Here is a 23,390-nt window from a genome sequence, read left to right on the forward strand (position 1 = left end):
ATTCCTAACAATCTCCTAATGATGCTGATGCTGTGGGTTTAGAACCATGTCCAAATTAGAATTACCTGGGGATCATTTCCAAAAACCCAAGTCACAGCCCAGACTAATTAAATTACACCCTTGGGATGTGGGATCCAGGCATGAGGAATGTCTGAAGCTCTCCAGGGGATTCCAGACTGGGAAGCCACTGTCCAAGGGAGTATTTAGGAACCAGAAGGTGGACTGGCGCGGTCGAGGCGCAGCGCACCTGGTGTTCATGGGACGCTGATTGAGCACCCGGATATGCCAGGTGCTGTCCCGGGTGCTGGGCACACACAAGGAATGAGACCCAGCCCCACCTTCTTGGTGCTCATGGTCATAAAAGAGGATGAATATTAAACAAGGTACCAAACCAGTAAATGGGATAACTCCACATCGGGAGAAAGCCACAAAGATAGTAAACAGTAACAAGAGACATAAAATGGGGAGGTCCCCCTCAGATCTGGGGGTCAGGGAAGTCTCTCAAAGGATGTGACATTGAACTGAGACCTGAAGGCTGACAAAGTGCCAGCCTTGTAAGGAGCCAGGTGAGAGCATCTAGGCAGAGAGAGAGGCAGGTGCAGAGGCCTGGCTGTGAGAATGGAGGTGAATGGCAGAACAGCAGGGAAAGGAGGGCCTGCCTGGCAGCTTAGTCTTTACCTGGGTGGGTGGATGAGGGGCAGAGAGCCCGGCCTGTGAGAGGCTATGGCATCCAGTCTAGACCCCCTAAGGAAGAAATATGGAGGAGTCTATTCTCATAGTACCCGCAGGAAGAAGAGCCCCCACCTCTGACCGCAGCATCACCCAGAAGGAGAGACCCAGGTCCCGGTTCTAACCCAAGGGATAGAGGGAAGGATGAAGGGAGGAGGGCGGGCCAGGCATGGATCCAGCACCTACCTCTGGCCGAGAGCTTCTTTGTGTTGATAATCTTGGCAGCATATTCCTGGCCGGCCAGCACCTTCACACACCTGCGCACCACTGAGAAGGCTCCCCTAGGACAGAGGAGGCAAAGAGGGTGAGCGGGGGCCCAAGGGCTATGTTCCCAGGAGACACCACAGTTCACGCAGCTGCTCTGTGCTGGGAGGGGCCTTCCCTCAGGGCTGCTCGAGCTCATAGGGGATGCTAGTGGCGCACCTCGGAGACAGAGCAGGCCTGGAGACCCATGGGAACCACTGGTAGTAAATTGTTAGGAAATTGGCCTCATGAGAGATGAGCTTTGTCCAGTCATATTAAGTTAGGCTTGACAAATTCTAAAGCACTAAAATCATGCAATGTTAGAATCACAGAATCTAGGTCCCTGGAAGGTGAACCCACTCCAGTGTTCTTGCCTGGAGAATCCCAGAGACGGAGGAGCCTGGTAGGCTGCTGTCTATGGGGTCGCACAGAGTCGGACACGACTGAAGCGACTTAGCAGCAGCAGCAGCAGTAGGTCCCTGGAAGTTTTCAGTTTTTTCTTCTTTGGGTAGTTAACACAGTGACATGGTTCAAAGTTCAAAAGATACAAAAGTGTGGATAGTTAAAGTGACTCCTTCCCATCCCTATATCCCAGACTCCAAGGTCCCCTGCCCAGAGGTGGCCAGTGTTACCAGAGCATCTGTCCATAGATAGCTCCCCCCTCCCCCATGCAAATACTGGACACTGCATGCTGCTCTGTACCCTCTTCTTCAGAAATTTTTTTAGAGATCCTCCTATATTATCACATAAAGAGTTTTCACCTAATCATGTGGGCTGTCCTATAATTTACCTAGCCAGTCCCCTATCGACAGGCAATCAGGTTAATCCCAGTCTATAGCTCCAGTCTATAGCTGTGACAGACAGTTCTGCAATGCCTAACCTCATATGTGTGCCTTAGAATTACATTTCCCACGACTTCCCTGGCGGCTCAGATGGTAAACCATCTGCTTATAATGCAGGAGACCCAGGTTCCATCCCTGGGTTGGGAAGATCCTCTGGAGAAGGAAATGGCAACCCACTCCAATACTCTTGCCTGGAAAATCCCATGGACGGAGGAGAGTGGTAGGCTACAGTCCATGGAGTTGCAAAGAGTTGGACATGACTGAATGACTTCACTTTCACTTTTCATGTATACAAGTGTCTGCAAATAAACTTCTAGAACAGGTATTATTTGGTCAAGGGTAGCTGTTGTTTTTCTCTGGAGAAGGAAATGCCAAGCCACTCCAGTATTCTTGCCTGGGAAATCCCATGGACAGGAGCCTGGCAGGCTACAGTCCATAGGGTCGAAAAAGAGTCAGACATGACTTAGTGACAAAACAATACAAGGTGTTGTTGGGTACTTCTGAAAGATAACGAGAAACGATCCATCTTAGAAATGTACCAACTTTCATGCTAGTATGTGAGGGGAGTCCCTCTGCCTTTGTCAATACAACGTGTGATCAAACTTTTATATCTTTACTAGTGAGATGTGGAGCACGGTGACTCAATGTAGATTTAATTTGGAATTCTTATATCAAGAGTGAAGCTAAGCATTTTTTTTTCATGTGTTTTTAGAGGCTCCTGGGTTTTTATCTTCAAAATATTTGTGGCTGGAAGAACTCGAAGCAAGGGCTGTGGGTTTCATGGCTCATAGGAGACATTGTTTCCATGTGGAACGTGGCCCATTTTCCACATTATTTGATTTTTCAAGAAAAACTAGAATTCTGGATATTTTAGTGACATTTCCCAAATTTTAAATACTGGTTTCTGCTGCTGCTGCTGCTGCTAAGTCACTTCAGTCGTGTCCAACTCTGTGCGACCCCATAGACGGCAGTCCACCAGGCTTCCCCGTCCCTGGGATTCTCCAGGCAAGAACACTGGAGTGGGTTGCCATTTCCTTCTCCAATGCATGAAAGTGAAAAACGAAAATGAAGTCGCTCAGTCGTGTCCAGCTCCTAGTGACCCCATGGACTGCAGCCTTCCAGGCTCCTCCATCCATGGGATTGTCCAGGCAAGAGTACTGGAGTGGGGTGCCATTGCCTTCTCTGTTAAATACTGGTATCTAATTCCAAAAAAATTAGCTCCCTGTGTCACACAGGAAATTTCCAAATCTAATGCTCTGTGACAACCTAGAGGGGTCGAATGGAGTGGGAAGTTCAAGATGGAGGGGACATATGTATACTTGTGGCCTGATTCATGTTGATAGATGGCAGAAGCCAACACAATACTGTAAAGCAATTATCCTCCAATTAAACATAAATAAATCAAAACAAATTTAAATGTAATATTTTGCCAAACAAAACGAGTTTGGGGGCTAGATCTGGCATCTAGGTGCCATGTTATACCTTCCACTACAAACATCATCTGGCGCAACCCCTTCACATCACAAAGGAGGCCCCTGAGGGGCCAGACACTGCCCATGGTCTGTTATCGCCCTGCTGCTGCTGCTGCGTCGCTTCAGTAGTGTCCGACTCTGTGCCACAGGTGAATGGCAAGAAACAAGTCTCCTGTGCAGCCTTCTCCAGTTTTAATGTGCATATGAATTACCCAGGCATCTTGTCAAAAGGCAGATTTTGATTCCTTAAGTCTGAGGCAGAGCCCAAGACTCTGAGCTTCCCCGTAGCTCAGGGGAGAGTGCTCAAGGTCACACAGGCAGTGCTGTATTTTGAACTCAGATATCTGCAGCCCCAGATTTTTGGCTTCTCCACCTAGTGAGCCTGCTGCTTGCGGGCCTGCACACCCAGGTTCCTGACGTGGCCACGCCCCACCATATCTTCCAAACTTTGATCCCCTCTCCTAAGCACACAGGCAGGTCCCAGCTACACAGATGCAGCTGATGGGAGCAGGGGCGGACGCTGGCAGGCGCTGAGGAAGCCTGCAGGCTGGCAGAGATGCCCGTTCTCACAGGCCCCAGGGTGTTCTGTCACTGGCTTCGTGTCTGAGCAGCATGAAGGGAATGGGTGGGAAACTGGAGAAGGATGAGGCAGGAAGATCTGGGAGGTGGGCTAGAGGCCAGGAAATGTGACCTCGTAGGAAAGCTGGCGAAGGCCAGAACTCACGGGCACAGCTACGGACTGCCATCCGGCGGAGGGGGGGGGTTCTGCCTGTCCTCCTCGTGGAGGGAGCAGCCATTGGGGCTCCCTCCCTGAGAAGCACCCTCCCCGTGACACAGCACACCACACCTCCCCCACTAGCCCAGGACCACAGCTGCTCGTCCATCCACTAGACAGAGTTCCTAAGGACCAACAGGGCCTCCATACATGTTACTATAGGAACAGGAGGTAGATTTAAGTGAACTTAGACAGGGAGAGGGCGTCAGTCTGGGGTGTTAGAAACAGGAACAGGTACTTGAAGAAGGTGCCCACCCTATTCGGACCGGGACTTTCAGGTTCCTGCTTAGTGGGAGGCCATGATTCTCAGAAACCCCAGAGGAGAGAGCATGTTTCAGATGGCCCCTTCTGGGAAAGATTCTGAGGATTCCAGGGAGAGGAGGGGCAGGAAAGGAAGGTTTGTCTTATTCACTGGCAGCTAGCACATGCGTGGGGCTCTGTGCAGAGGCTTAACAGGCTCCACAAACCTAGGCTCTACCCCAGGAACTGAGGACCTGAGAGCCATGTCTATAAAATAAGAGAAGTCATGCTTGCTGAACTTCCTCCTAACAACACAGTGTCGAGCTTTTGTGTAAATCCCAGGTTCTAACCCAGGTGGCTCTGTGGCAAAGAATCCACCTGCCAAAGCAGGAGATGCCAAAGACGCAGGTTCGATCCCTAGGTTGAGAAGATCCCCCGGAAGAGGGAATGGCAACCCAATCCAGTGTTCTTGCCTGATGAATCCCATTGATAGAGAAGCCTGACGGGCTGCACTCCACTGGGTTTCAAAGAGTCGGACACAACTGAGCACACACGCAGGTAGAGGGAGGAGCTTATCAAAACGATTCAGAGAACACCAGCCTCGCGCACACCCAGAATGTACACTCCCGATGCACCTTCACCACTAAGCTCCTTGGCCCTCACAACAACCCTGCAAAGTTGAGATTACGATCCCCCATTTTTTCAGGGCATGAAACTGAAGCCTCAAGGGAGCAGGCATATTCCTCCCGAGGCTATGACAAGAATCCAGGTCACCTGTCCTTGTTCTCCTGACTCCACCAAAGGCAAGACAGTGTGACCCCCAAAAGCAGGGGCTCTGGGCTCACAAAGCCCTGTGATCTGATTGTGACTGACCCCCAGCTGTGTGATACTGAACTTGGCACTTCAACTCTGTTTCCTCCTACAAAATGGGGGCCAAAATAATACCTCTGTCTTGGGTTTGGGGGGAGATTAAGTCAGGCAACACACGCGAAACCCTGGGCACAGTGCCAGGGCATGCTGATCACTGATGGGGCGAGGAAATGGTCTGGGCCAGGGAGCCCGTTTTCCACCTATGAGGCCTCAGGTCTTCATCCACGAGTGGAAAGGCTCCTCCCTGCCAGTTCTGGTGCTGGGGATCAGAGATGGGGGGGCAGAGGAGACTCTGTAGCAAAAATGAGAGTGTGGGCAGCAAGATCGCAGCCCTAACTTCCTCTCTTTTTAATCTTTTGTTTAAAAAAAGGCATGTTTCTGCATGCTCGTCCTGTGGGAGCAAGTGGCCACAGCCCAGCAGCTTTGGCAAAAGGAAGAGCCAGCCCACTCCTCCCACGGCCCTGAGTTGAGCAGGTGGCCAGTGGGTGGGTGGGCAGGAGCCTGGAAACAGGACAGGGCCGAAAAGGGGAGGAGGCCAGGATGGGGAGGGCAGAGTGGGAGAGAGTGACCAGGGGTCCAGGGAGGAAGGGATGAAGCCTGCATGGGAGGGCCCTGGCAGGTGGGGGATGTCCTCGGGTGGATTCTGGGTGCAAAGGTTTCAGGGGCACGTGTCTGCCCACACGTGTATGTCAGCAGCTTGTCAATGCCCTCAAGTATGTGGTGACATGTGCTGTCACCCTGGGTGTGTACATGTGTTAGGAGAGGGTCACAGAATGTGGGCAGGGAGGAGTGTGTGTGAGATAGACAGACACTGGAGGGACAAAATCTCAGATCTCAGCCCTGCTGGGAGGTCTTGGGGAGGGGTCTGCCCCAGTGTGGGCCTCACGGGTTTCATGGGGATTGGTGTGGGCATGAGGCTAAAAAATATAGAGACCTTTCCACCTTCAGTATTCTTTACTTCTTTGGTTGTGTAGCACAGCTTGCAGGACCTCAGTTCCCCAACCAGGGATTGAACCTAGGCCATGGCAATGAAAGCACCCAGTGCGAACCACTAGACCACCAGGGGATTCCCTCCACCTTCAATATTCTATACTAGTGCTGTCCAACAGAACTTTCTACGATGATGGAAATATTGTCCATTGTGACAGGCGCTAGCCTCCTATGGCTATAGAGCACTTGAAATCTGGTTAGTAGGACAGAAGAAGTGAATTTTTAATTTTATTTCATTTCAGTCATTATAAGTGGCTAGTGACCACCAGGTTGGATCGTGAAGTTCTATGTGGATAAGAACTGGCAGTCCTGAACCAGACCAACCAGAGTGCAAATTGTGGTCCAGCCGCTTACTAGCAATTTATTTAACCTCGGTAAGACCATTTTCCTCCCTTGCAAAATGTAGGTAAAGATTACTACCCACCCTGAGCACTTGTTTCAAGGATTCAATATAAGACTAGGGTATGCAGTGGGTTTAGCCCAATCCTTGGAGTGTAGTAAATGCTCAGGAAACAACGCCTTTTATAGGCATCATTATCTCCGAAGTGATGAGAACAGCTGGCATCATCAGAAGCAAAATGGACCTTGTTTGCCAAGCTCAGGAAAGAAGCAAGCCAGGGGAGGAGGTGTGTGGGGACCATCGTGAGGGGATGGGGTGCTTCCCCAGGCCCCAGCAACCTGCCCTTGGGTGTAAGCAGGCAGGGAGGCAGCACCTGGTTCAATAGACAGACGGGAAGGGCGAGGGCACGCTGATAGTGGGTCCATCGTGGCTGGAAATGTGGGAACGTGCTAATGGGCCGTGAAAAGCAAGATTTACACTGGGAAATTGCTTTTCCGGCTGCCTGGGAGGCACGGTGTCCTGGGAGTTGCTGGCTGCCTGCCCACAGGAGGCTCATCACCCTCTCTGGACCAAAATACCCCAAAATGCTGACTCGCAGTAATTCCAAACACCTGGGGTCCTCACTCAGCTTGGCTATCAGCTTGCTTATCCTTCCACTTGAAAGATGGACACGAGGAGCCACAGCCCCACTTCCTCCTGGGCCATCTGTGAGAAGTATCTACTACATAGGGATGGGAAAAGGTCCCTGAGACCCAAGATCAGTTACCGCCAACTTGCCCTCAAGGCAACTCCCCACCTTCACTCCAGAGCGCGGGGCGTGCCTATGGGTATCAGGAGACGGAGATGGACACGGCTTATGATGGCACAGTCCCGGAGCCACTCTGCACTCCTCCGGGGTCTGATTGTCAGGAGTCTCGTCAGTCTCTAGGGTCTTCCTTTCATTGGCTGCTTCCTCAAACACACCCAGGACTCCCTCATTCTGGAAAAATAAACAACCATCCTTCCCCTAAACTTGAAAAGCTGAAAAACCAGGAGCCTTTCTCTCGACCCACAAGCCTTGGCCACTTCCTTCCTCCTCCTTTCTCTGCTGCCAAACTTCCAGAGCAAGTGTCCGACATTCGCCGCCTCCTCTTCCCACCTCCCACGCTTCAAAAACCCACCACAATCTGGTTCCCACCCCCGGCTCCCTGGAAGAAAAGTTGTGCCAGGCCCACCCACCCAGTGCCCCCACCCCCGCCCCTGCAGTCCCCAGTGGGCCTGATCTGCCTAGCCTGCCCCACGACAGGTGACATTTGGCCCCAGTGGCTACCCAGTTTGAGGCCTGTCTTCCCTCTCATTTCTGGGTCACCACACTCTCCTTGGCAGCCCCCCCCCAACTTATTTTCACTTCTTCATCCCCCTCCTATCCCCCTCTGAACATCTCTACTCCTTGTTCTCTCTCCACCAATCCTTACCTCTTTCCCTGCCATCCCTTCTACCCAGGACCATGAAACTGGGATCTGTGGGGAGGCTCTGGGTGTTCGTGAACATCTCTAAAATTTTAACTAAATTATTCTGTGTCTGTGCATTGTTCTGTGCAGAGGACGCATAGTTTTCATTAGCTTCACAAGGGATTCTCTGACCACCACCACCGCCCCTGCCCACCTCCCCTCAACCCCGCAGAATGGTGAAAGCCACTGAGTGTCACCCAAGAGTGAAATCTGCTTCTGCACAGCCATTCCTCGCTTCAGAATTCTAGTCCCAAATTTCTAGCTGCTCACTAGAAATACTATGTGATCGGCACCTCTTAATCAAAGTCCAGTTTTCTTTCTCCAAATCTCACCACTCCAGGTTAATATGCCTAAGCATTCTGCCTCTCTGAGATGAGCTGGGATGAGTTCAGAAAGTTTCTGCTCAAAGGTGACAGACCTGTTACCTGTGAGAGGATTAACTTGTAATACTTCTTGGTGGTCAATAACTCACAGTCCAGGTTAGCTGGTCTGATCACTTGGCACAGAGCAAGGCTTGGGGGCATGGAACCCAGAGCAGATGGGGTTTGAATGTCTGGGGGAAGGCACAGAGCTGGGGTTGGTCGCTGGAGCAGCCCCGGCTGAGGGGCCGGCGTGTGGGCCACAGGTTGCTGCAGCAGACACTGCGGTAATATCTTGCCATTGAGGTCTACTCTCTCCCCATTCTACAGTTAAAGAAACTGAGGCCAAGACCTTGAACCCAGGAGTCCTGAATCATCATCCTTTGCTCTTTCCAATACCCTAAACTCTCAGACTCCCCTAACTTGTGGTCCACAGATGGGCATTAGGGTGGGGGATTTGTGGGAAATGATATACAACATCCTGTGAGTTGGAATGAGTGTGTGTTTTGGGGGGTGACTGTGGCTCATGTGAGATTCTCTGAGGACTTCTAGATTCCTCAAACAGTTAAAAAGCTGAAATCAGATTTGTTCAGATATGAAAGGAACATCCTGTTTGCATAACGTGTGTGTGCGTGTGCTAAGTCACTTCAGTCATGTCCGACTCTTTGCGACCCTATGGACTGCAAAGGCTCCTCTCTCCATGGGATTCTCCAGGCAAGAATACTGGAGTGGGTTGCTATGCCCTCCTCCAGGGGATCTTCCCAACCCAGGGGTCGAACCCATGTCTCTTATGTCTCCTGCATTGGCACGTGGGTTCTTTACCACTAGAGCCACCTGGGAAGCCCCTGTTTCCATAACACCCACCTCTATATACTTTAAGCAAATTCCTTCACTTTGTGGGGGCTTCAGTTTATCCATCTGTGAAATCAACTGTTGATCATTTGTAAGCCTTCTCTTTTTTTTTTCTTTTTAAGCAATAGTATCCTTTCTTAACAACAAACAAACACAGCTATGCAGGTCCCCAGATGGCAAACAGAGCAGAGGTGGCAGGGGCTGGGGGCTCAGAATCCCCTTTGCTTGGTTTTCTTTCTCTCTTCTCCCCAGCTCAGCATAGCAGCTCTTCCCCAAACTCCACAAACTAGCATTTGAGAGCCAGAAAATCCTAGGACCTTTTCCTGAAACCACACATCCCTCCTCCTCTCCACCCCAGCTGCTGCCGCCCACTTCCAGACTCCAAAAGATGCTGCAAGCACGCAGTGTCTTCGAGCCGTCCCGCACTCCCAGGCCTGCCCCACGCCAACCCAGCAGAAGTCTTGCTGGGGACACAGAAGGCCTGGGAACCGGAAGAGTCTGTTTGCTGCAGGGAACATTGAACCAACAGAAGTTCCAACATGTTCCTTGTTTGGGCTGTGCCTAGGCTTTCTTGACTGGGTTACAAAAAGGAAAACTAAAAAATATATATCCACAGGGCTTGGTGACAGGATCATAGCAGGCAAAACAGGGGGAAATGGTGAGGGGCTGCTTTCTCCCAGCTTCAGGGAGCCTCCTGGCCTGGCTTCAATTACATGTACACCCCAAAGACTTTCAGAGAGAAAGGCTCCAAGGAGTGAAAAGCCAAGAATTGACATGGAAAGAGGCTGAAGGGCCCAGATCTCATGTGTCACTGACTTGTGTGACCTCAGGCAAGCCCCTGACCCTCTCTGGACTTTATTTCCCCATCCCTAAGACAAGGGAGCACTCTTCCTTCTGATATTCATATGCAATTGAGGCTATCCTGACCCCTGAACCATCTCCCACTTTGTGCTTGTAGCAAAGCCTCTTACCAGACAAGGACAGGGATGCAGGCAAGGAGGGAAACAAGACCCAGCAGTGAGAAGAGGGCTTCCACATGTGTATCTGCTGGAACAGGGCTCAATATTTCCCAAGCCATGTTCATCTGGGGGTAGAGGATCAGTTGACAATGAGAAAGTTCTTTAGGTTGAGCTGAAATCTACCTCCCTGTTACTCTAGACATGTGGCCCTGCTCTGCCCTCCAGAGCCATATAGAGCAGTCTTGTATCATCTCTGGGGCTCAAGATGTCCCTCCAGGGATAAGGGAAGGGAACCCTGAGGGGTCTCTTTTCCCTGCTAGAGTCCCCAGCTTCTTGGCCCTCTCTCACCTGATTTGGCTTCCAGACCTTGGCCACCTGGCCCACCTCCCACCTCTTCTGGACATGCTACAGGTTTTTAATATTCCTTCTAGCCCCTAGGTATCCAAAAGTTGAAGGCAAGGACTTCCTTGGTGGTCCAGTGGCTAAGACTTCATGCTTCCACTTCAGGGAGCACAGGTTCAATACCTAGTCAGGAAACTAAGATCCTGCATGCCCCATGGTGTTGCCAAAAAAAAAAAAAGTTGAAAGCAACAGAGCATGCCCAAGAAGAGTAAGACCACCAACCCCCTGGAGCTGACACACTCCATCAAAAGACACACCTCAGAGATTTGGCCGGTGCTGTTCCCACTCTGAGAAACACTCTTCCACCCTCTTCCCTCTGACCGGCTCTTACTCAGCTGTCACTCCCCAGTGTCACTGCCTCAGGGGAGCCTTCCCTGATTCCTCCATCACCCCAACCAGTTGAGGTCTCTTTGTAGCTTATAACCCCATGTTTGTGCTCATAGCCTTTATCCAGTTGCATTTAAATAACAATATCTGAAGTGATTTAGTTAATGTCAGATTTCCACTAGACCGTAAGCCCCAAATGGGCAGAGATGACATAAGTCTGGCATGTGGTACCTGCTGGGCTCAGCCCGAGGCCAGGAACAGAGTCTGTGCTCAGGAAATACTTGTTGAGTGGATGCAAGGGTCACAGACTTGTTCCTCCTTTTATATGACGCTGAGACATCAAGGCCGTCAGTGTTTTCTAGCACAGAAGGTCCCACCAGCCTCACAGCCCCACCTGACATCTTGGTGGGCAGCCAAGTCCCATAGGGACCTAGATCTAGTGCCTGGGCTGGGTCTCAGCAGCCTGTGACATGCCGGGTGGTGGGGCAGAGGTTGCGTCAGGTTGGCCTGGGCTGGGAAGCTTCCTACCACACCACAGAGAGGCTCGGAAAAGACCGTGACACATCAACGTGTGTGTAGGAGGGGTGGACTGTGGCCAAGGGACCAGCGCACAAAAGAGGGAAGGATAGAGAAAAATGGACTAGAGAGATGCAGGGAAGTAAGACAGGGAAGGACAGAGAGAGAAAGACGGCAAGAGCAAGAGAGCGAGAGCAAGGGAGAATGAGAGAGAGATGGTGGCGGCAGGGGGGCAACCCAGAAGCCTACCAGCATCATCTTGCTCTCCCTGCACTGGGAGGTAAGGCTCTTGCTTCATGTCCTGTTGGAGCCAGTATGTCGGCACACACACATCCATATGCACCCGTGTGTGTGTGTGCGTGTGTGTTTATGTGCACGTGTGCACTAGCAACAGGATTCAGGCACTGCGTTCCAAGGCTGTGCCCTCACCCTCTGGGAGGGCCGGGGCCCCAGACTGCAGGGATGCTGGCAGCAGTCACCGCGCACCGTGTAGGGAGGCGGGCAGGCGGGAGCGGGGCTCAGCAGTGTCAGTGTCTCAGCCTGTGTGGGGGCGGCCGCGTGGGGGCGGAGGGCTGCGGCAAGCACCAGCACATGTGCGTGCCTTCCGCTCTGGTGGCTTGGAGGAAGAGTGGGGGAAGGCTATCCCCTTCCCTTGTCCCACTTGCCCCCCAACTTCCCATCCTTAGCCGCTGGCCCCTGAACATCACCTGGCCCCCTACCCTGGCTACCATTGCCACAGGCTCTTCCTGCGGCCTTGGGCAAACTGCGTCTCTCTGGGCATTGGCTCCACCATTGATGCTGTGAGGAGACAATGTCCATGGTCCTCCCAGCTCTGGTGTTCTGGAAGCCTGAAATTTCCCACAGGTGCCTTTCACAGAGGCTAAAGAGGGTAGCAACTCTAACCGTGCTTTCCAGCATCTGCAGAAGTGCTCTGATCCCCAATTCACAGATGGTAAAGCTGAGATACACCAGGGACAAGGAATCTGGCACAGTCAATTAGAGGCAGAATCATGATGGGAGGATAAGTGACAGTTCAGAGTTCCCTCACCCGCAAGGGCACACCCTTCTTCCCTGGAAGTGTTCCCCAGGCAGGGCACCACAAGGGGCACCCCTTATTAGTCTTCTCTCCATATGCGCGGTGCTGGGGACCTACACACAAGCCTGAGTGCTGCCACCAGTCCCCTGAGCCAGGTCATTTCACCTTCTCAGACCTCAGTCTGCTCATCTGTAAGATGGGTGAGTAAGTCCTTTCCCTCCCTCAGAGATGAGCTAGTGGGTGGAGAAGTGCCACATTGGCCCCAAAGCGCTATAAAGGTGACAGGTTGTCAGAAGCAAAATAAAAGCACAGTCCTGTCTTTGCGGGGGATAGTGCCTCATGGCACAGGTATTTTCTCTTCTCCGGTATTACACCTAGGATCCTCCTAACAGCCCTGCCAGGAAGAGAGTGGGATTGAGAAACGCAACCTGCAGGTGTCAGAGCTTGTGTCCAAGAGCGAAGGAACCTAAGCACCCAGGACCCTGGGCTTCCCCACCTCCACCCCACCCCAGAACAGGGAGCTGCCTCTGGTCTCCAGTGTTCCCCACTGATCAAGCCCAGCCTGAGCCTTGTTCATGATACAAAGCCATGGGGGCTCCAGAGCCAGCTCTTCCCTCTCCTTCGGGCAGTCTTGCTGGCCCCTGCAACCCTTTCCCCAGCTCCAACACCACCCTTGAGTCAATTTCAGATCCTTTTCTAAAGAGAAAAGACTGGGTTGTGTGTTCTCTCCAGCCTCCCTCCCTTCTCCCTCCCCCTTTCAAGTAAAATCTCCTTCCCAGGCTCTCTCTGTACAGCCCAGTGATTACACAGGCTGCAGGGTAATTCTGCCTCCCTAACTAACCTCTCCTGGGACTGGGATTCAAAGCCCGGAGAATGTCAAGGGCTAGAGGAGGCATCCTCCTTCTCTATCTCCTGGAATTCACCCCTTCCTCTCCCCACTGCCCCACCCACCCCGGGTCCTGGTCTTCCAGAAGGTTGGGTCTGCAGGGAGCTCTGACCCTAGCGCCCAGGCCCACTCTGACCCTGGAGCTGGGGGTGCTGCAACCTGCCTCCTGCCTCCAAACAAGCCTCTGTGCTCCTAAGGTCTGTGCTTCTGTTTGCCTCTCCCATGGGAGGAAGGAGGACTGGATGGGTCAAGGAAGGAGGAAGTGAGCTAGTCTCTGGGTTCCCAGAGACAGCCCCACCCCAACCCTCTAGGGAAACTGGAATCAAGTTCCTGGCTTATGTGAATCATATACTGCAGTGGGACCTCCATCCAGGAGCATCAAGAGGCCCTAGAGCATTAATTCTGACCCCAACCCCTCAACCCCCTCAGCTGGCTGCCCCCTAGGCGGGGCAGGAGCCCCTCCTCTGACATCCTCAGCCAGCCCTACCCTAGGGTCCTCGAAGGCCTGCAGTCAGGACCCTGGGCAGGGCGCCAGGAATCCCTCAAGAGGCTCGTGTCCTCCTCCTGTCCTTCTCTGCAGCTGGGAGGCCAGGGCCCTGCAAAAGGAGGTCAAAGGCCCCCATGGCCCCTTGGAGGGCCAGCCTAGCTGCCTCTGGCAGTCATCATGCTGGTGATCTGAAGTGGGTTCCTAGAAATGGGAGCTCAGCTTCCAGGTGGTAACAGCAGTGTCCTGGCTGGCCAGGGCCTTGGGTCACCCCTTGAAGGATGGTCCCTGTAGGCATCTGCGCTGCTCATCCTGACAGAAGAGGAGCCTGTCCCATCCCAGCCAGCCTGGTGGGTTAGGGGCAGGGCTCAGTCAACCCTTTCTGCCAAGCTGGGCAAACTCCTGTCAAAAAGCAAAGCCCTGGCAGGTGCCAGCCCCCATTTGAGGGCAGTGGTGATCTCAGGGTGCCACAGGCATCACTGTGTCTTCATGAGAACCATCTCACTCCATCCTCCCAGTCCCTCTTTATCTCCAGGTTACAGGTTGTGGGAAACAGATGCCATGGCCAGCCCAGTGTCATAGCGCTATGGGTGGTAAGGTCCGGGCCTTGTGCCCTGTGCTGGGTGCTGCCACTACCTGGTCATTTGGATTGGAGCTTTGAGTGAATCAGGAAAGCCCTGCCTCCCCAGTGATGCAGCCTGGCCTTTTAAACCCAGGCATCAGAGGGGTAGCACCTCATCTCCTTTTTTTCCAATACAAGCATCCTCAGGCCCCATCCTTAGGCTTCCTGACATCTGGCGAGTCCTGACCTTGCCCGCATTGTTTCGTAGGTTCAAGCATTTTTCTAGGGAAGATAGACTTTCATCAGATTCCTGGAGGAATATGTGACCTTAAAAAGGTTAAGAGCACTGGTAATTGTGGAAGGAAATTGATCAGATTAGGCTGGCCATGCCTGCCACCCTCAGTCTTTCTGCCATGGTCACAAAAGGGCTCCAGAAATTCTGCCCATGCCCTGATCCCTGCAAGAGCCCTGGCAGACTGTGGAGCCAAGAAGGCTCAAGAAGGCACTCCCTGCCAAGTCACCACCAGACCACCCAGTCTTCATGATATCCATCTCCTCTTAGGGCAAAACAGCAGTTTTATAAGCGCCTGAGTCACATCTCAACTCCATTTCACTGCACTCTGTGACGCAGTCCTCCCAGAACTGAGCCTTGGTCGCACCCTGAAAGGCAGCGCCCAGCTGATCAGGGAATCCTTGGCTCCCGTGGATGCCGGAACCCAGCTGAGAAGGGGTCCCTGCACAAGTGCGGCAGACAGCCTGGGTCCTCCAGAGCAGCTCCAAACATTTCATTCCTGCTGTCCACACCCCACCCCCAGGACAAAAACACACTCAGAAAGACAGGAAGTCTGCAGACAGGAGTGAGTACACGTCTGCACATGGGTATTTTTCTGTACAAGGGTCTGGTGTATGCCTATAGGTATCAGGATAGCCTGGTGTGCAAGTGTGTGTGTCCATGTGTGTGTGCGGGCAGCCTTCTTGTACACAGTCATGGGCCCACCTCCCACACATATGCAGACACCAGCCTGAGCTCGCACATGCCTTCAGCAGCCACACTCCCACCCGAGCCCATGGGCCCAGGCCTCAAACACACACACATAAACCTTCCCATGGGTATGGACCCCGGTCCACACAGATGTCCATATCCAGACCTCACAGGGACACCAGCCAGCCCAAGTCCCACCTGCGCATCCTTACACAGACATATTTACATACAGCTGATATGCACACAGCTCCAACCATGTGTACATAAGTGACGCATGTATGCACCTTCGTTCTCATGCAAATCAGCCAACGGACCTCCTTGTGCCGCTTGCATCCATCCACCCCTGCAGGGCACACTTGCATTTTCAGGACTTCCACATAAAGCACACACCAGTACCTTCCCCCAGGGCACATACACATGAACACTTGCACACCTTTTCAGTGCACGCAAGTGTACCACAGAGTCAGTGCTTACACAACAACACACATCAAAATGCACATTTGCGTGTGCATATTCAGACCTTACAGCAGCACACACCTGCTTACAGGGTGCCTCTCCCCTGCACTCCTGCTACTATGTCAGGGGCCACCCAGGGCACTGGAGCTGCATTGCCCATAGGGCAAACTCTGCCTCCGAACTGTACCCCTACTGTGGATCTATCTCCAGTTGCTTCACAAACCTAGCTGGCGGCACCTGGGAGTGCTCCCTGGACACTCCACAATCCATGGGGCTATCCCAAGGGGCTCTCCTCTCCCTCCCCCACCTCCTCCCATCTTTCTCTCCACACCAGTCATCAAAGGCAGGAAATGAGCTCTGAGGCTGGACAACTTTGCCGAGGGACAAGAGCTGGTGCACCCTCACATCACTAGCCCCTGCCTTAGCAGAATCCCCCCTCCCACAGCTCACTGACTGTCTCTCCCCTCCTCCCAACACCCAAGAAGTCTCAACAGTGGCTCAGTTATTAACCCCTGCTGTACCATTGCTCTCACCCTTGGCAGAGCTGGCAGGGGGAAGGTGGGGAGGGGCTGTGCTTATAAAGAGAAGTCGGCCAATCCACACAGCTGCTGTAGGTGCCTAAAGGCAGGAGGAACTACCCAGGAGATGATGAGCTCTCTGTCACCAGAAGTAACCAAGTTGAGGCCAGATGGCCACCTCAAGAAAAAAACCCAACAGAGGATTCCAGCCTTGGACTCAGCTGACTGGGAAAAAACCCTTTTAAATCCTGAATTTCTAAGAATCTGTGTGTGCCCAGGTCATGTGCAGTTGTGTGTGTGTGTGTGTGTGTGTGTGTTTGCATGCACAGACACTGCCACGCACTGTCAACCCTTCACCTCTACACACACACTCACGCAGCTAGCCTTGGCACATCTTGGCAAACATGCCTGTGCCCAACTCTAGGCACTCTGCACATGCAAGCACCTCCAAGCACATTGTCTCCCTTCCTGTGTGCACGGGAAGCAGTGCAGGTGCCCCCCAACCCATGACGATGAGCCCCCTGAGCCCTCCAGGACTCTCTGAGCTGCAACTCACTTTCCTAGTTCCTCGAAGAGCTGGTACTCTTCCGTGAAGCGGGTGCAGGTGATGGTGGCCATCCTGGCGCTGGGCGGGCAGGCGAGGCTTGGGGCTGTAGGACCAGGACCGGAGCACTGCTGCTCCCAGAACTAGGGGCCACTCGCCTGCCCGTGCTGCCAAGTGCGAACTGAGAACCGGCTTGACTGACGAGCCCCGGGCTTCTGAGCAGAGCACTGTGGCTGCTCACAGCCTCGCGAGCCTTCGTCAGCATCCAGGTCCCCATGGCAACCACCTCCGAAACGCCCTGTTCCCGTTGCCCCGGTAACTGCCTCCCCAACACCTGCCTGCCTTCCACTGCAAAACCTGCTCCCGGATGCCCTGGCCCTACCACACACAATACTGCAGGCCTGTGTGGGCCTGGGGTGGGTGGACCCAGCACCCTCAAGGTGATGGACTTAGGGAGGGGCTGGCAGAAAGGGAAGAGAAACTTAGTCCACAAGTGATCTTCAGTCTTCCCACCACCCCCACTTCTAACTGTGGGGCCCTTGTAACAGACAGGATGGGATTAAGTGGGGCAAAAAGGCAGTTACCATGGTAACGGCCAGTGGGTGCCATGTTCCGGATGGTCCCCAGAAAAGACAGGAAGCAGTTACCCTGGCAACTTCATCTCCTCTGGAGAGACAGGTATTGCCCCGTTGCCCTGGCAACTGCCAGGTTCTAAGGTTTACAGGGAAACGATGGCTAATTCATTGGGATCTCTCTCTCAGTAGATCACTATAGCGTCTGTAACTATCTCTCTGCTCCCTTCTAATTTTTTTTTGCCTCTGCCTCTGTCTTTCTTATTTCGCTCTCTCTCTCTCTGTTCTTTGCCACCTTGTCCATCACACTGGCACTCTAGATAGGGGCAGAAGTGCAGAGGAGCTATTGGGGTTCTGGAGGGAACATCCCTGGCAGCCCACTCATCCCAGCCCCTCTCAGCAATGACAGTCTGCTGTCCCTCAGGTCCCCTCCGGAGGTCTCTTCCTTAGCCACGCTCTTAGCCCAGGCCCCCGGAGGGGCCATAGAGATCTGGTCTCCTGGGTCTCATGTCCCAGTTTCTGCTTGTGCTCCACGTCAAGGTGAAAAAGGCGGAAGCAGCAGTGGGGAGGGGAGCATGGCCTGGCTTGGAGGGGAGTGGCCATGGACCTGCCCTAAAATTCTCATTCCCAAATTTTGTGGGCACATTCCCTGCCAATTTCAACTTTTCAGGGCGGTAACCACATCTATGGCCCCAAGATCTCACCCCAAGACCTGGGGGGTTAAGAAGAAAAGGAACTGGCATTTAAAGATCTGAATTCAATTCCAGTCTTAACATATATTGACTGTGTGATGCTGGATAAGTCACAGCCCCTCTCTGAGCCTCTCACTCCTTTTAGCTGCCACTGGAAAGGAAGGCTGTGAAGACAGAGTAGGCTGAGAGCTGTGGAGGCCTTTATGAAATATGTAAACATGAGGCCTCTTTTTAGTTTCTAGAAGCGGCAGAAAGAAGATCTAAAGTGAAACAATGACTACTGCCATCACTGCAGCTTGAACTCAGAATCTCGGACCCTCACATCCACCTCCTCCATTCAAGCTCCCTTTGCAGCCCTCCACGCCAGCACTTGCCCACAATGACCACACAATAAAAGGATCCAGGATCCCAACTCTCTTGGGTTTCTAGCCCAGCCCTCCTTCAGAATCTCCAAATCGCCTTACTGGTCACCTCACTTAGTAGACACAATTATCTGCTTGTTGGTAATCCCCAACCCCAGCAGACCCCTGACTATACAACCCTAGGTCCCCTAGGACCCCTGAGGAAATCTGGGTACTCTCCAGTTCTGTCCCTCTTCCTGGGCGAGTCAGGAGTGGGAGAGAATGATGGAGTTGACTCTGATGCAGCCACTTCTTCCCAGGAGAGAAACAGGAGGGAGGCAGAGGGGAAGGAGGGGAGGAGAGTCAGGGAGGAGGGGATAAATGGCTTAGCCACTAATTGCACCATTACCACCTTCAGAAAAAGGAAAAACCACTCAGTTTTGTTTCTGTGCACAATATGCTTCCCGCTTTGCCGCCAACGTTGCAATTCAGAGGCAGAGAAGAGAGGCCTTTGCTCAGGGGCTGCACAGCTGGTGGGTAGCGGGCAGGGCACAGAACATACATCTAAAGGCTAGAATCGATCGCAGGTGAGCTGAAGAAAGGCTGCACCACCACCCCTGTATCCCAGACCTGCTAGCCTATCCCCAGGAGGAGACTGCTTCCACACGTGAAAGCACTGGAACCATCCTTAGCGACCACCGAGGGCACCTGAGTCATTGCCCAGAGGAGAGGAGAGGCAGCGTTGGGCAGTGGTTAGAGTGACTCCATGACCTACAGGCTGTGACTGGGGATGAGTAGCCTAGCTTCTCTGTGCCTTGATTTCTTAATCTGCAAAATAGAGCTAACATTCCCCAGCTCCAAGGCTGTTCTAAGGATTAAATGAGATGAGCACAGTGTCTGACATGCTGTAAATGCTCAAAAGATGGGAAATGATTCTTAGGAAGAAATTCAAAAGTCACTCCCTCTTCATACTGCTCCCTCTGAATCATGGAAGAACACATCACACATCACTCCAGGTGCCATTCTCTGAGTTCCCACTGGAGCTGAGCTCAGGTTTGGACATCACCTTGCCTGTCCTGGTTTGCAGCATTCCTGCAGAACAAAGGACTGGGGCAGGAGAACAGGCCCAGCATGTCAGGTACTAACTTACAATGCTGCTTTAGAAATTAACAAACAGGACAAAAGGGAATTGTGCCCTGAGGTTGTATTAATGAGGGTCTAATGTTCTGAATAAAGGAGGTGATAGTCCAGCTTGGCTTCGAGCTGACGTGAGCCTCTCCCTTCTCCTCACTCCTTCCTTGCTCCCCTTGAGCCCTTCCTTCTCAGGTATCCCTGTCTTTCCTCTTCCTTTTTATCCCTTTTCCAAGTTTCTGTCTCCCTTCCTCTCTTTCTGTCAGTTTCATTCGGTTTCTTCCTCCCTGTGCTGGCCTGGACCCTGTGCACACGGTCCTAGGGGATGGGCAGGACCCAGGCTGTAGGGTCCTGATGCTGCAGAGATGACTGGAGAGGATGGAGAGGGAGGAAGAAAATGGAGAAGAGGAAAAGGTCTCCTTGGCAACTCCTTGTTATACACACACACACAAACACACCTCCGAACTTTCAAAGGCCTCAAACATGGGTGTGGGCACTGCCTCAGACAGGCAACCCCCATCTTGACTGTAACAACCACCCTGCTGAGGAGGCACGACTGCTAATTCACTGCTTCCCCTGTGCCTGAGAGGCTGGTAGCTGTGCCCAGTGGTGGCGGACAGCGAGGAGCCAGCCCTGCCTGCGTGGTGCTGAGCGCACAAGATTGATTGCATCAGGGGGACTGTTTCTGCCAGACTCCCCATTCCCCAGGGAAGCGGCAGGCAGGAGAGCCCGCATGTGCGCTCCCCCAGCTGCAACTTGCATGCAGTACACAAGAGCAGGCCTGCTTGCCACAGCCTGGTGGCCAGGGGTGGATGCTCTGGAGGGTGCTGAGCTTGGCTCCTACACGCTAGGGTAGGGAACAGGAACACAGGCTGTACATAGGGAGCAGGGCCAAATTCCTGGGTCACAGCAGTGGGTGACAGCTGACTCATGTGCACCTTCCAGAGCCCCTACACGAGCTCACATGCACATGCCCGAGTGCCTCAGGGTCCTGCAAGGCCTGGGCAGGCACCATAGAAAACGTGCCATCCACATGGTCCCCGTGAGGCCTGTCCCATTAAGGGCAGTGAGCATGGGGGCAGAATCAGTGGAAAGTGGGCCAAGACAGCAATGAGCCTACAGAGGGTCTGGGTGGAGAGTGATCTGGTTCGTTAACTGCAGTGAGTAATGCCAGCCTCGCACACAGAAGGGAGAGGAGGCAGGGGTCAGGCCCTGTGCCTTGAGGTGTCCCACAGAGGTGGCACTCCTTGCAGGGGAGAGGGAAGCAGGGAACCAAGAGACAGAGGACAACAGCTACTGGGCCCAGGTTTGCACAGCACAACCTGCGGCTTGAGGACCCAAGTTCTAGTCCTGCTGTTGGCAGTGAGTGCTTATGGCAGTTCTTTCCCACTGAGACCTCCGTTTCTTCCTGAGAAATGTAAAGACAAGATGTTCCTTCACTGACTCCAAGGACATGAAAAATAGTTCTTTCCACTTTAGAGCCAAGCCCTGTGCTAAGCACTTTACATATTGCACTATTTTTATACCTCACAACAAATGTCCATGAGATTGGTACAATCATCGCCTGCTTTGCAGAGATGTGGCAAGACCTACTAGTCGAGGATCTGTTTGACTTCAGCACCCCTGCCCTGTTTGTAGGACTTCACTAGGGCAGGACAGGCCCAGAGTCAGCCCCATCCCTTTATAGACAGGGGACTAAGGCCCAGAGAGAGGAAGCCGCCTTCATGCAGTCGCCGAAGTCAGGAGCTGTCAGGATGACAATCCCGAACACCTGACTCCCACCACAGTGCTCCTTCCCTTATCCTCCTCTGCCCCTCTCTTTCCTGCAGTCAGGGCTACTTGCCTAGGTCCCAGGGTGCCCAATAGGCACCAACAGAAAGGAGGACATGGAGCCAAGGCCCAGCAGGGGATGTGCCCAGAGCCCTGCTCCTCCAGCCAGGTTGGGGTTCTCTCCTGGCTCCCAGGGGCCTGGTCATCCCTGCCCAAGACGCCACAGACAGAGCGCAGCTCGGACAGGGCCGCCCCTGGCTCTGACCCACCTGGCTGGCAGATCTGTGGCTGTTTGGTCCAGTCAAGGGGAAAAGAGGGGAACTGTCTGGCATCTCTGGGCCCCACTCCCCCCAGATCTATGACCAGGGGCCAGAGCTGCCTCTGGTCTGCCCACCCTTCTACCCCTCCCTGCCACAGGTGCTGCAAGAATCTGCCTGGGAATGCCATTCAGAGGCCTGGCACAGAATCCAGACCCAGGTGCCCTGGCTGCAGGGGAAGATAGGAGCCATAGGGAGTAGGAGGAAGGGGACTGGGCAACATGCTCCTTGCTGGGCAGAGCAGAAGCCATGGCAAGCAGGTTGAGCCTCTCATCACATTGCCCTGAGCCCTGAGTTCCTCCTTATCCTGAGACCCTCCACCAGTCCCAGGCCCCAGTCAGCTACCAGCACCCTGGTTAGGTAGGCTTGGGGTCTGCTGGGCCATGGACAGGGTCACAGGCTGAACTTGAGTGGGGCTCCTGGCCTGTTTGCTGGTTTCTGGGTTGGGCAGGAGACTGAGGCTGATGAGCTCTAGGCTGGGTTGAAGATAAGATTGGTCCTCCTTCTCAGGGCAGCAGGAGTGGGCACCAGCCCCAAGCCCCCGTCCCGGGTGGGGCCTACATGTTTAGGGCCCAGTGGGCCACAGAGGGGATGCCTTGATGCCTAGGAACAAGTAGAAATAGGCCTTTTATGGTCCTGCACTTGTGGCCCCCAAAGGCAGAGAAGTAGGGCTGGTTGAAGCTGGAGGCGGGGCTGCTCAGACAGAGACAACTCAGCACACACGAGAGGCCTCTGCTCAGCTGGTATGAGCCTGGGGCAGCAGGGGAGTCCTGGCTCCATGCCACTCTGGAAGGGCCCAGCCCACACAACTGGGACAAGGGTCCTGCAGAGCCGCGATATCTCAGGTAAGTGGCAGACCACAGATGAGCCAGCCCTGGGGAATGCTGGACCTGGGACTGCAGAGTTCCCCTCCAGAACAGGCGGAAACGCTGAGGGTGGCTGGAACCCAGAGGCCTCAGCTGGTCGTGGCCCCTGACTCATCACGACCCAGGCACTGACAATCTGGAGACAGAGAAGGGTTCTGGTTGAGGGAAGCCAGAATAGGGAAACGAGAGCAGGGCTGGGGGGAAGGGGCCCAGAACATGGAGGTCACCTCCACTGTGCAGCCGCAGCCGGACCATCACTCCTGGGCTCAGCCACACTGCAGTAGGCCTGCCAGCCTGCCACCAAGTCTTGAACCCCGCTCACTGCACCGCACCCACCCCACCCCACCCCACCCCACCCGTCCCGCTCATCCACATGCTGACGAGTCCTAACAGGCCTCCTTTGCCAGAGACAAAAATAACTATTTTCAAAATTCACAGCAGGGCTTTCGCCTACACACACTGCACGGACTGGAAGCTAAAGGGAGATATGCAGAACGCAGTGTGCAGATAGAGGCCGCTACCCAGCCAGCGAGCCCTGAAACCCCCACGCCCTCCTCCCCACCGCCCAGCCCGTGTCCCCCAACATACACACACGCCCAGTGGTGCCCAGAACACCTAGGGGGAGGGTTCTCAGTTCATTCGCTGTACACAGGGACAGTGAGGTCCAGAGGGGGTCCGAGGCCACACAGAGGATCTGGGGCAGGCCTGGGCCAAAACCCATATGTTTTGTCCCCTGGACAATACCCAGGACAATGGTGAGCTCACACCTGGCCCAGGACACACGTGCACACACCCACACCAGCTCACAACAGCACTGCAGCCCTTGC

The 23,390-nt window shown here is 53.6% G+C and overlaps 1 protein-coding gene across 4 annotated transcripts in view; it reads right to left on the bottom strand.

The window, feature by feature from the left end:
• The window catches only part of CAMK2A (calcium/calmodulin dependent protein kinase II alpha), a 64,377-nt gene extending 47,295 nt beyond the window's left edge, over positions 1 to 17,082 (bottom strand). For all 4 annotated transcript variants that reach the window (XM_086412438.1, XM_086412436.1, XM_086412439.1 and 1 more), the window contains exons 1-2: positions 16,887 to 17,082; positions 916 to 1,010 (exon numbers count right to left, since the gene is read on the bottom strand). In XM_086412438.1, the coding sequence (XP_086268564.1) occupies positions 916 to 1,010; positions 16,887 to 16,948 (157 nt within the window). In that variant the 5' untranslated portion in view covers positions 16,949 to 17,082. The remainder of the gene's footprint in view (positions 1 to 915; positions 1,011 to 16,886) is intronic.
• Between the last annotated feature and the right edge of the window lie 6,308 nt (positions 17,083 to 23,390).

This window comes from Bos grunniens, chromosome 7, assembly GCF_055505025.1.
Source record: "Bos grunniens cultivar Pamir isolate PY7600 chromosome 7, Bosgru_T2T1.0, whole genome shotgun sequence".
Classification (NCBI taxonomy): Eukaryota; Metazoa; Chordata; class Mammalia; order Artiodactyla; family Bovidae; genus Bos; species Bos grunniens.